Below are 12,927 nucleotides of genomic sequence, written 5' to 3' on the forward strand. Positions count from 1 at the left end.
TTAAAGCCAATTTAAGTACGTTTCATAAATATATATATATATAACATAAAGGGAAAGATATACATCATTTGAAGTAGGTTTTCTAGTGTTTCTGCTAAAAACAATTTTTAAAATATAGAAGATTTATTACACATAAATATATGAACTCTAGACTCTGAAGTAAAAAACGATTCAAATTAAGCTTGAACAATTTATTCGTTTTAATAACCTCCATGTGTATTAATGAAAATAAAACCACCAAATTTACAACTTCTTTAATGTTTCATCACAGGTTCGTTTTTGTAACAGCTACATTGTGTCATGGATGCCCTGGTGGAGGGGAACCACGCTGAAGTGACAGGGTTTATTTTATTGGGCTTAACTGACGACCCGATCTTTCGAGTCATTATCTTCATGATCATCCTTTGTATCTACCTGGTGACCATATCTGGCAATCTCAGCACAATCATTCTTATCAGAATCTCTTCTCAGCTCCATCATCCTATGTATTTTTTTCTGAGCCACTTGGCTTTTGCTGACATAGGTTATTCATCTTCCGTCACACCCAATATGCTTGTAAACTTCCTGGTGGAGGAAAACACCATCTCCTATTTTGGATGTGCCACCCAGCTTGGTTCTGTTGCTTTCTTTGGGGCAACTGAGTGCTTCCTTCTGGCTGCCATGGCATATGATCGCTTTATGGCAATCTGCAGCCCATTGCTTTATTTCACCAAAATGTCCACACAAGTCTGTGTTCAATTACTTGTATTGGCTTACATAGGTGGTTTATACAATGCTTTCTCTTTTACTATATGTGTCTATTGTTTAGTCTTCTGTGGACCAAATAGGGTCAATCATTTTTTCTGTGATTTTGCTCCTTTAGTTGAACTCTCCTGTTCTGATATGAGTATCCCTGCAATTCTCCCCTCATTTATGGTTGGCTTCATCATTGTGGCCACAGTGTTTGTCATAGCCGTTTCCTACATCTACATCCTCATCACCATCCTGAAGATGCGCTCCACTGATGGGTGCCAGAAGGCCTTCTCCACCTGTGCCTCACACCTCACAGCGGTCACTCTGTACTATGGGACCATCACATTCATTTATGTGATGCCCAAATCCTACTACTCAACTGACCAGAACAAAGTGGTGTCCGTGTTCTACATGGTGGTGATCCCCATGTTGAACCCCATCATCTACAGTCTCACGAACAATGAGATTAAGGGGGCTCTGAGGAGAGAGCTTGCTAGAAAAATATTTTCTTAGTGAAGCCTGTTATTTTGTAGAATTTGACATAATAATATGCCATGAATATAATAATAAAACGAAATTGAGTATCTGTGGTCTAAATATATCAGTCCATATGTCTTTTTATTTGCCAGTGTGGAGGTTTTTAGTAAAAGTAGGGGGTGGATATTCTAATATCAAATTGTAAATTAGGGGGCGATAATGAATAAAATTTAATAAAATTAAAACAAGTTTATAATTAGTAACTCACTGTTTAGCATAGAAATACTTAATCTGCTAAAAGTCATTTTAAAATTTTATTCCTATGTTTCAAAAGGTGTGCTCTGCTGTAAGTTAAGGTTATTGTACCACTAAACCCTTAATATGTTGTCCATATTTAACTGCATCTTTTCCTGAAAGAAGCATGATAATTATAGTTATGACTGAGTACATTCTGAGGAGAAATGGCCAAGTGGAGCCAGACAGTATAATGACTGAGGACATTCTTCTCGCAGTAAGGTTATCCACTGGCAATGAACATTTTGGACCCATAAATGCTGTCCTGTGTTCCTGGTCTCTGGCTCCAGCCTAGTTATAGGGGACCCCATGAAAGAACAGGACGAGATGCCCCTGGCCAACCCGTGAAGTCTTCTGTCAGGTTAAAACAGGTGACTTCTCTGTGGGAATGAGCAGGATTCCTAAACTCCTCAGGGACTTGGTGGAACAAACTCTTGGAGTGATTTGTTCATGGTCAGACTCATATCCTGTTAAGGAAGTTTGAGGAAATTGGATGGTGTTTCCTTGGTGAAACTTAATTTACCCTTATTCTGATGACTACATTACTTGATGTTTTAGACAAAAGTATTTTTGTCTACTGTATCTCAAGCACAAATTATCTCAAACTAAAGTAATTATCTTCTTCCACTGCCAACTTGTTCCCCTCCAATGTTTCATATCCCAGTAAGAGGCCCCATCATTCAATCAATCTATCGATTTAGAAACCTGAGAGAAATTTCTTTCTTTTTCCCCGTGTATATGCCTACCTTCTTTTGTTTTCACTGAATTTTATTTTATTTATTTATTTACTTATTTATTGTTTATTGCAATAACATTGGCTTATAACACTATATAAATTTCAGGTGTACATCATTATATTTCAATTTCTGTGTGGATTACATCATGTTCACCACCCAAAGACTAATGACAATCCATCACCACACACATGTGCCTAATAATCCCTTTCACCCTCCTCCCTCATCCCTTCCCCTCTGGTAACCACCAATCCAATATCTGTCTCTACGTGATTGTTTGTTGTTGCTTTCATCTCCCACTGATGTGTGAGCTCATATGGTATTTGACTTTCTCTCTCTAACTTATTTTTCTTAGCATAATTTCCTCAAAGTCCATCCATGTTGTGACAAATGGCTAGATTTCATCATTTCTTATGACTGAGTAGTATTCCATTGTGTATGTATACCACATCTTCTTTATCCATTCATCCCTTGATGGTCACTTAGGTTGCTTGCAAGTCTTGGCTATTGTGAATAAGGCTCCAAAGAACACAGGGGTGCATGTATCTTCATGCATTCATGTTTTCATGTTCTTTGGATAAACACCCAGCAGTGGAATAGCTGGATCATATGGTAGTTCTATTCTTAATTTTTTAAGGAATCTCCATACTGTTTTCCATAATGGCTACACCAGTGTGCACTCCCACCAGCGGTATATGCGAGTTCCCTTCTCTCTACATCCTCTCTAACGCTTGTGGTTTCCTGTCTTGTTAATTATAGCCATTCTGACAGGAGTGAGGTGAATATCTCATTATACTTTTGATTTGCATTTCCCTGATAGTTAATGATATTGAACATCCTTTCATGTGCTTCTTGGCCATCCGTATATTTTCTTTGGGGAAATGTCTGTCCAGATCTTTTGCTCAATTTTTAATTGTGTGGTAAATTTTTTTGTTGTTGAGGTGTATGTGTTCTTCATATATTTGGGATATTAACCCCTTATCAGATATATGGTTTGCAAATATCTTCTTCCAATTGTTAGGATGTCATTTCATTTTGTTGATGGTTTCCTTTGCTGTGCAGAAGATTTTTAGTTTGATGTAGCCCCATTTGTTTATTTTTTCTATTGTTTCCCTTGCCCAGTCAGACATGGTACTTGAAAATATGCTGCTAAGACTGATATTGAAGAGCATATTGTCTATGTTTTCTTCTAGAAGTTTCATGATTTCAGGTCATACATTCAAGTCTTTAATACATTCTGAGTTAATTTTTGTGTATGGTGTAAGATAATGGTCTGCTTTCATTTTTTTTGCATGTGGCTGTCCAGTTTTCCCAACACCATTTGTTGAAAAGACTTTCCTTTCTCCATTGTATGTTCTTGGCTCCCTTGTCGAAAATTAGCTGTCCATAGATATGTGGGTTTATTTCTGAGCTCTTGATTCTGTTCCATTGATTTGTGTGTGTATTTTTGTGCCAGTACCATGCTGTTTTGGTTACTATAGCTTTGTAGCATATTTTGAAATCAGAGAGTGTGATACCTCCAGCTTTGTTCTTTTTTCTCAGGATTCTTTTGACTATTTGGGGTCTTTTGTTATTCCATATAAATTTTAGGATTCTTTGTTCTATTTATGAGAAAAACTTTGTTGGAACATTGATAAGGATTGCGTTGAGTCTGTGGATTGCTTTAGGAAGTATGGACATTTTAACTATGTTGATTCTTCCAATACAAGAGCATGGACTATCTTTCCATTTCTTTTTGCCTTCTTCAATTTCTTTCAACAATGTTTTATAGTTTTCAGTGTACAGATCTTTCACCTCTTTGTTAAGTTTATTCCTAGGTATTTTATTATTTTTCTTGCAATTGTAAATGGAATTGTATTCTTAACCTCTCTTTCTGCAACTTCACTGTTAGTGTATAGAAATGCAACTGATTTTTGTATGTTGATTTTGTATCATGCAAATTTACCATATTCATTTAGTATTTCTAAAAGTGTTTTGGTGGATTCTTTAGAGTTTTCTATATATAAAATCATGTCATCTGCAAATAGTGACAGTTTCACTTCTTCCTTTCCAATTTGGATCCCTTTTCTTTCTTTTTCTTGCCTGACTGCTCTGGCTAGGAGTTCCAATACTATGTTAAATAAGAAAGTGGGCATCCTTGTCTGGTTCTTGTTCTTAGAAGGATAGCTTTCAATTTTTCTCCATTGAGAATGATATTAACTGTGGGTTTGTCATGTATGGCCTTTAGTATGTTGAGGTACTTTCCTTCTATACCCATTTTATTCAGAGTTTTTGTCATAAATGGATGCTGTATCTTGTCACATGCTTTCTCTGCCTCTATTGAGATGATCATGTGATTTTTTATTCTTCATTTTGTTAATGTGGTGTATCACGTTGATTGATTTTTTGAATGTTGAACCATCCCTGCATCCCTGGAATAAATCCCACTTGATCATGATGTATGATCTTTTTAATGTAGTGTTGTATTCAATTTGCTAGTATTTTGTTGAGGATTTTTGCATCGAGGTTCATCAGTGATATTGGCCTGTAATTTTTTGTGTGTGTGTTGTCCTTACCTGTTTTGGTATCAGGGTAAAGTTGGCTTTGTAGAATGAGTTAGGAAGCTTTCCTTCCTCTTCAATTTTTTGGAAGAGTTTGGGAAGGATGGGTATTAAGTCTTCTTTGAATGTTTGGTAGAATTCACCAAGGAAGCTGTCTGGTCATGGACTTTTATTTTTTGGGAGGTTTTTGATTACTGTTTCTATCTCCGTACTGGTGATTAGTCTATTGAAATTCTCTACTTTTTCTTGATTCAGTTTTGGAAGGTTGTATGATTCTAAGAATTTATCCATTTCTTCTAGATTATCCAATTTGTTGTTGTATAGCTGTCCAGAATATTCTCTTATAATCTTTTGTATTTCTGAGGTGTCCATTGTAATTTCTCTTCTTTAACTTCTGATTTTATTTATTTGAGCCTTCTCTCTTTTTTTCTTGGTGAGTCTAGCTAAAGGTTTGTCAATTTTGTTTATCTTTTCAAAGAAACAGCTCTTGGTTTCACTGATTTTTTCTATTGTGTTTAAGTCTCTATTTCATTTATTTATGCTGCGATTTTTATTATTTCCTTCCTTGTACTGATTTTGGGCTTTTTTTCTTCTTCTTTTTCCAGTTCCTTTAGGTGCACTGTTAGATTGTTTATTTGAGAATTTCCTTGTTTGTTGAGGTAGGCCTGTATTGCTATAAACATCTCTCTTAGAACAGTTTTTGCTGTATCCCATAAATTTTGGCGTGTTGTATTTTCATTTGTCTCCAAATATTTTTTGATTTCTCCTTTGATTTCTTCTTGATCCAGTCGTTGTTCAGTAACGTTTTGTTTAATCTCCACATATTTGTTGCTTTTCTCATTTTCTTCTTATAGTTGATTTCTAGTTTCAAACTATTGTGGTCAGAAAAGAAGCTTGGTATTATTTCAATATTCTTAAATTTATTGAGACTTATTTTGTGGTCTAATATGTGATCAACCCTGGAGAATGTTCCATGTGCCTTTGAAAACAGTGTGTATTCTATGCCTAATTTCAATGACAAAGTCTTGTATATTCTGAGTCCAATATTTATCTCCAATTTCTCTTCATTTTCATTTTAAGTCCTTCTATTTCAAGCTACCAATTCATACATTTAATTTACATTAGTTCTTCTATGATAGCTAATTTTATGTGTGAACTTGGCTAGGGAATGATGACCAGTTGTTTGGTCTAACACCAATCCAGATGTTGTGAAGGTATTTTTTAGATGTGACTAATGTTTAAATCAATAGACTTCAATAAAACAGGTTACCTTCCATAATGTGGGTGGTCCTCTTCCAATCAGTCGAAAACCTTAAGAGAAAAACACTGAGGTCCTCTGAAAAAGAGGGGTTATTTCTCTTGGCTGACTATGGACACAAGTCTGCAACATCAGCTTTTACTGGAATTTCCAGTCTGCTGTACTGCCCTCTGGATTTTGGAATTGCTAGCACCCACTATCACATAAGCAAATAAAACTATTCAGTTTCTCTGGAGAATCCTGACTAACAGAACCCTAACAAGTTTTCCTCTTTCCTCTCTTACTCTGTTCCAATTCATTCTCTGTACACCAACCAGGGCCATAAATCTTAATAGATTAATTCTTTTGCTAATATAACCCAAATATCTCAGGAAAAAGACCACACTTCTTAACATGGCTTATAAAGTCCTGAATATGGCCTGTATATTTCTCTCTCTCTCTCACCACTCTTCCCTCAACCCCAACATCCCAACTCTAGGAAATAATTTGGTCTTTTTTTAAATCCTTAAACATGTCCATGTTCTTTGCTTCCTCAGGACCCTCTCACATGCAATAACTGCACCTGAATGCAATTTTCCCCTCACCTGGGTAACGCCTACTTATGCTATAGGTACCAACCTAAATGTTGTTTCCTATCCTCTCAGAAGCCTTCTTGAAGCTCAAGACCAAATTAAGTACACCTGTTTTCCCCATTAGAACCCTGTGTATTTTCACTGCACAGAATCAGTATTTGTTTTCTCCACAATGTTGGAAGCTTCATAGAGACATTACAGTGTCTTTCCTCTTTCCTCATACATCTAATTTTCACATTTCTTGGAACATAGTAAGCATAAATGTATATTTTACATGAATGAAAGAAAAAATTAATAAATGAATGGATGGCTGAATGAAGATTTTGCTCTGCCATGAGCCAGTGACTTTGCTGCCTTTGAATCTGTTGAGCGTCAGTCTGATTCAAGTGATTGAATGTTTATGTCAGATCCTGCTACAGCTGTGACAAGGTTTTACACAAACCCATGCTCGCCACAATTATGCCACTGCCTCGATACTGTTTGAGTCAGATTGGCAGCTTAAATCTCAGCTTAGTTTCGTAAAAGTTTTGTAATCACCCTTTGCTGGAGAACACATATCTCCCTTATGCATTGGCATTGTTGGAGAGTTAGAAGATCTAGAAGCCAAATGTTAGTGATAGTAGTAGTAGTAGTAGTAGTAGTAGTAGTAGTAAGAACATTATCCATAGGAACTATAATATGAGATTGCTCACTACATTCTTGGAACAGTCCCCAGTGATCTACAAATACTGACCCAATTTATCCTCAGAATAACCCGATAAAGTTTTTTTTTTTTTAATGTGTATTTTACAGAGGATGTAACTGAGGCACATAAAGTTTAAGCAAAAGCTACAGGTCACAAATATCCTCTTAATATTTTGACTTCTTTTAGGGCATATACTCTCTGTGGAGGGGTGGAAGGAGGGGCTTTTCGAGAATACTTCACCACTAGAGGACTTTCTGTTCAAAGAAAATATGGAGACCTCTGTATCTGGATATGTCAGGCTAACTTGTATTACACTAAGTTTCTGGCACAAAATAAGTAAGAAGATGGATAAATATCTTTAAATGTTTAAAGGCTTAGATTTCTGGTTCCATTGTAGATGGAGTAGCTCCAGTCCTCTAGGTCCTCCTTATTATTATTAAAAATACCCCTAGATGTGAGACAACAAACAAGCATAGGAAGACTCTGAAAGGAGGAAGAAGAAGGCAGACTCCTAAGAACTTTGGGACCTGAGGAACCACATAGTGGTGAATCCTTGGGTTTCCCTATTGCTTCCTTATATCCTGGACAGGGTGCTGCAGAAGCCTCCAACCCAAAACCTCCAAGAGACACAGACAAAAAGAGCTCTAAGAAAAGCCTGTTCCTTCTATCCAAAGAAGTGGGAAAAGTGTGGCCTTAACAGAACAGAAAATATTTTGGCAATACTTGCCCTACTCTAGACAAACACCAATGGAAAAACTGTACCTGCTTCCCACCCCCAGGTTTCAGTGGGGCCAAGTAGGGAGCTGGTCTTCACTCCACCCACCCTCCAATTCTCCTGCCTGGGTAGTATCATTGGTGTCCAGTGTGAAAATGATCCTCCTCTGCCATCTGACAACAATGAGTTGCGAGGGAGTGTGGTCTAGCTAGAATGTACCCTGCTCCCCAGCTAGCATTCCCCCTCAACCTTCTGTAAGTGGACCAGTGGGGGGCTAAGCATCCACCTCCACCCCGCAACAACAAAGAGGTGTAAATCAGCTCTCCACTTCCCCCTTCCCATTGGAGAGAACCAGCTCTCTCCGATGCCCTTCTGTAGTGGCATTGGCGCCCACCAAGGAGCTCAGCTTTCTTGAAGGGTAGGAGTCACGCAAGTCATGGGAAAGAGACAACAGGGCTGAAGGGGGAGCTGATCTTCCATCTCTCTCATCTGCAAGGAGGGAGTGTGAGTCAGCACTCTATTTTTGCCAGAGTTGTGTTAATAGTGCTCAGCAGGAAGCTGAACACGCACACTCACCTGGTGGTTGCAGCAACACCTCAACGGGGGAACATCCGTCCAAAAAAGATTGAATGTGATCCAGAGTCTCATAATATCCTAAATGTTTGATATACTCAGAATTCACTTCTCATGCCAAGAATCAGAAAAATTACAAATTCAATGAGGAAAGACAGTGTATACTGACACCAAGATGAATAGGATATTGAAATTGTCTGACAACGGTTTTAATGCAGCCATCAAACAAATGCTTCAACAAGCTATGATTAAATGTTTTGATACAAATTACAACAAAAGGAAATATCAGCATGAAATACAAGTTATAAAAGAATAACCAAGTGAAAATTCTAGAACTGAAAATACAATCACTGAAGTTAAAAAAAGAAAAAAAAAAAAAAAAAGAAAAACCTTAAAAGCCTCAGGGAGAAAGGAATCATTACTTATTCAAAGAAGCAATATGAAAGACAGCAAGTTTCTCATGGAACCATGAAGGCCAGAAGGAAGTGGTTCAATATTTTTCAAGAACTAAAAGCATAGAATTTTAAAATGTAAATTCTATATCTGGCAAAATAGCCTTCAGGAATGATGGAGAAATAAAGACATTTCTGGTGAAGGAAAGCTAAGAGAATTTGTTCCCAACAATTCTACCTTTAAGTAACGGCTAAATTATGTTATCTAAACAGCAAGTAAATGATAAAAGTAAAGTTGGAACTCCAGTGTTTAAAAAATACATACAGGGGCTGGCCCGGTGGCTTAGCGGTTAAGTGCACGCGCTCCGCTACTGGCCGCCTGGGGTTCGGATCCAGGGCGCGCACCAATGCACCGCTTCTCCGGCCACGTTGAGGCTGCGTCCCACATACAGCAACTAGAAGGATGTGCAACTATGACATACAACTATCTACTGGGGCTTTGGGGGGAAAAAAAAAAAGAGGAGGGTTGGCAATAGATGTTAGCTCAGAGCCGGTCTTCCTCAGCAAAAAGAGGAGGATTAGCATGGATGTTAGCTCAGGGCTGATCTTCCTCACAAAAGATAAATAAATAAATAGATAAATAAAAAATACATAGAACAAGACAGAAAATTTTCAAAGGCAACATATGAAAACGTGAGATTCAGGTAAAGCAGTGCTGAGAGGGAAATTTACAGCACTAAATCCTGATGTTATGAAAGAATAAAGATCCTAAAATATATAAAATAACCTTGAAAGAGAAGAATAATGTGAGAGGAATCAATCTATCAGATACCAAGGCTTACTGTATGGCTACAGGCATCAGAACAGTGTGGTACTGGTCAAAGAACAGACACACAGATCAACAAAGCTGAGTGGAGAACCCAGAGAAAGACCCACACAAGTATGTCCAACTGATTTTTTCAAAAGGTGCAAAAACAAGCCACTGAAAGAACAAAGCCTTTTCAAAAATGATGCTGGAGCAATTGGACATCCATGAGGGAGAGAAGGCCCTCAACCTAAACCTCACAGCTAATACAAGGCTTAACTCAAAACAGATCACAGACTTAAATGTAAAATGTAGAACTACAAGCTATAAAAATTTCAGAAAAAAATAAGAGAAAATATTTAAGATATAGGGCTAATGAAAAAGTTCTGGGAATTGACACTAAAACTACAATCCATAAACAGAAAGATTTATCCAACAATTCTCATGAAAATGCTGTGTTGCAAAACATGTTTTGATCCCTTTACTGCATGCATATCTGTGCATAAACATACATACATGCATGCACACACACATCCACACATATATATTAAAAATATTTTAAAACTGTTGCTGTTTGTACTAGAAAAGTGGTGATGCCATGATATATCAGGTAAGTAGATGATATTTTAATTGCTTTGTACTCAACGTGATGATTTTTATTGAAAGTACTCCACTTTATTCACTTTTATTTATTAACGTTATGTAAATTTTTTAAATGTTCAGGGTACTTTTATTTACCATCTTAAGGATAAACCTATTTGCATTGTCTACTGCCTTCCTTAGGGCTTCTGCATGTCTTTGTTTCTTAGACTGTGATGACAGAATTAAGCAATGTCAGAACTGTGTATGTCACAGCCATCAGCATATCTTCATGGAATGAATCACTGTCCTTGGGCCTCAGATAAACGAAGCAAGCAAATCCATAGTGGATGCACACTACAGCGAGGTGAGAGGAGCAAGTCGAGAAGGCTTTATACTTTCCATTTGCAGAAGGCATCTTCAAAACTATGGACCCAATGAAGACATAAGAAATCATAATTAAAATAAAGCTGCCCACGATCACGAAGGCAGAGAGTACAAAAATAGCTATTTCATGTTACAAAGTGTAATCACAAACAAGGGAGACCTCAAGCGAGATGTCGCAGAAGAGTTGCCGGATGGTGTTGGAGTCACAGAAAGACAAGTTGAACACTGTGATGGTGATGCACAGAGAAATGAGGAATCCAACCATCCAAGGGGCGAAAATCAGCTGAAAACACAACTTATGGGTCATTTGGATAGCATAATGCAGTGAGTTGTGAATGTTAGTGTAACAGTCATAGGAGATGGCAGTCATGGTGAAGCAGTTGTTGCCTCCTAAGCCAAAGAAGAAAAATATCTCTTCCACGCTCAGGAAGAGAAATGGTCTTGCTGTCTGATAGCAAGTCCACTAACATGTGGGGATGATTACCCTAGTGGTACATGATTCTGAAAAGGACAGGCTACAGAGGAAAAAGTACATGGGGGTGTGAAGATTGTGACTGAGCTTGATGGCCACCATTATGGACTCATTTGCGGCTAGGATGGTCACTTGGGAGAAGAAAATCACCACAAAGAGGAGACTCTGTAGGTCTGGGAAACTGGAAAAACCCTACAGAAGGAATGTGCTCACCGTGTTATGATTGCCCGTCTTCTTGGTGTGCACAGCAAGTTTCTTTCAAAGGTGCAAAGATTCTTGAGGTTAAGACTCTGAGATGATCGTAAAAATATGCACATGCACTGATGTCACCTAGACTTTAATCTAGGTCACCTGGGTAGTTTAAGGCAACTCTTCGTGGGACAGCCTGAGAAAGTGATACTAAATGCACCTGACTGAAGTCAAGTTCAGGAGTCAGAGTGAAGAGAATGATTCTAGTATGAGAATCTGCATAAATAACAGAGTGGACCCAAATATCTTCTTTGATTCTACCCACAAAAGCACTCTTTATCTCTCTCTTTTCCAAGCAGGATCTGCATGTAAAGTGGAAAGCAGGAATAAAATTGCTTTATTTGACCCACTGGATTTTGTGATGCCACACTTTTCAAATGCTTTTGGGATGTAATTGTACCTTGGTACTCAGGAGTGCTTAATAAACCATTGTGTGAATGAATAAAGGAATTCTATCCTTTAAATCGTTTAAAATGAACATAACATTTTAAAATTTTTAGGGAGATCAGTGAAATTTTTCAAATGAACTTTGACTTTTCTTTCAATGAAGTTCTATTTTCATCATTGCACCACATGAAGCAGCTCCAAAAGTGAGAATGACTAGAACATGCGAATGAATTTAACGTTTTGTAACTTCTGCTGAATTCCTATCCATGGTAATAATTGGAGTTTGAGATCCATGATATCATTAGTTCTTAATACATATCAATCACTTTCAAGTTCTTAAGAACTCCTCATTGAGGCTCTTTTCCAGAAGGCTAGTATAATATAATGGACTAGATTGGAGTCAAAATGATTTTGGAGGTACCGTCTTATTCTAGAATGGCACATTCTAGTCATTATGTTGTAATGAACTTTGGGTTTTTAGCAGAACTTCAAAGACATTTTCTAGGAGATATACCTGTTATGTGGTTTGCTTTGCGATACAAAACTGAATAGAATCAACCCATACTTCTCAAGTCACTTTGGCAAATTATATTTCTATTTTGACTGTTCATTAAACATCCCATCTTGTAGGAGGTAAGTGCAGTAAAGTGATATGAAGACACTCCATAGAATTTTGATTTTAACTTCTGTCGTTGTTAAATGTAACACTTTTCTTATGTCTGTGCCACACACAGCTGCCTACTGACTGGAAAGTTGTCAAAGATCTTCACTGGAGAAATACCTTTTCTAGTCTTACGTCCATTTTTCACTTGGGTATTAGATTTTTTTGCTACTGAGTTGTAGGAGTTCCTTATATATTTTGGAAATTGACCACTTACAAGATTTAAGGTTTGCAAATATTTTCTGCTCTTCTGGAGGTTGACTTTTCACTCTGTTGATTGCTTCCTTTTCTTTGCAGAGCGTTTTTAGTCTGATGTAGTCCCAGTTATCTATTTTTTGACTGTACTTTTGATGTCATCCAAGAAATCATTGCCAAAACCAAAGTCATGAAGCTTCTCCTTCTGTTTTATTCTAGG

The 12,927-nt window shown here is 37.4% G+C and overlaps 1 protein-coding gene and 1 pseudogene across 1 annotated transcript; one reads left to right on the forward strand and one right to left on the reverse strand.

Moving 5' to 3' along the window:
- The first annotated feature begins 285 nt into the window (after window positions 1–285).
- LOC101406842 (olfactory receptor 5P76-like) lies at window positions 286–1,245 on the forward strand. The gene has a single exon (XM_004418392.2). The coding sequence runs from the start codon at window positions 301–303 to the stop codon at window positions 1,243–1,245; it is 945 nt and encodes a 314-aa protein (XP_004418449.2). The 5' UTR covers window positions 286–300.
- A 9,258-nt stretch (window positions 1,246–10,503) lies between these two features.
- On the reverse strand, window positions 10,504–12,653 carry LOC101396055 (olfactory receptor 10T2-like; annotated as a pseudogene).
- Window positions 12,654–12,927: the final 274 nt, after the last annotated feature.

Source organism: Ceratotherium simum, chromosome 7 (genome assembly GCF_057802395.1).
Source record: "Ceratotherium simum simum isolate JZ-2026a chromosome 7, ASM5780239v1, whole genome shotgun sequence".
Taxonomy (NCBI): domain Eukaryota; kingdom Metazoa; phylum Chordata; class Mammalia; order Perissodactyla; family Rhinocerotidae; genus Ceratotherium; species Ceratotherium simum.

Coding starts and splice junctions, on each gene's coding strand:
- LOC101406842 (XM_004418392.2), top strand. CDS start 301: ATGGATGCCCTGGTGGAGGGGAACCACGCTGAAGTGACAGGGTTTATT.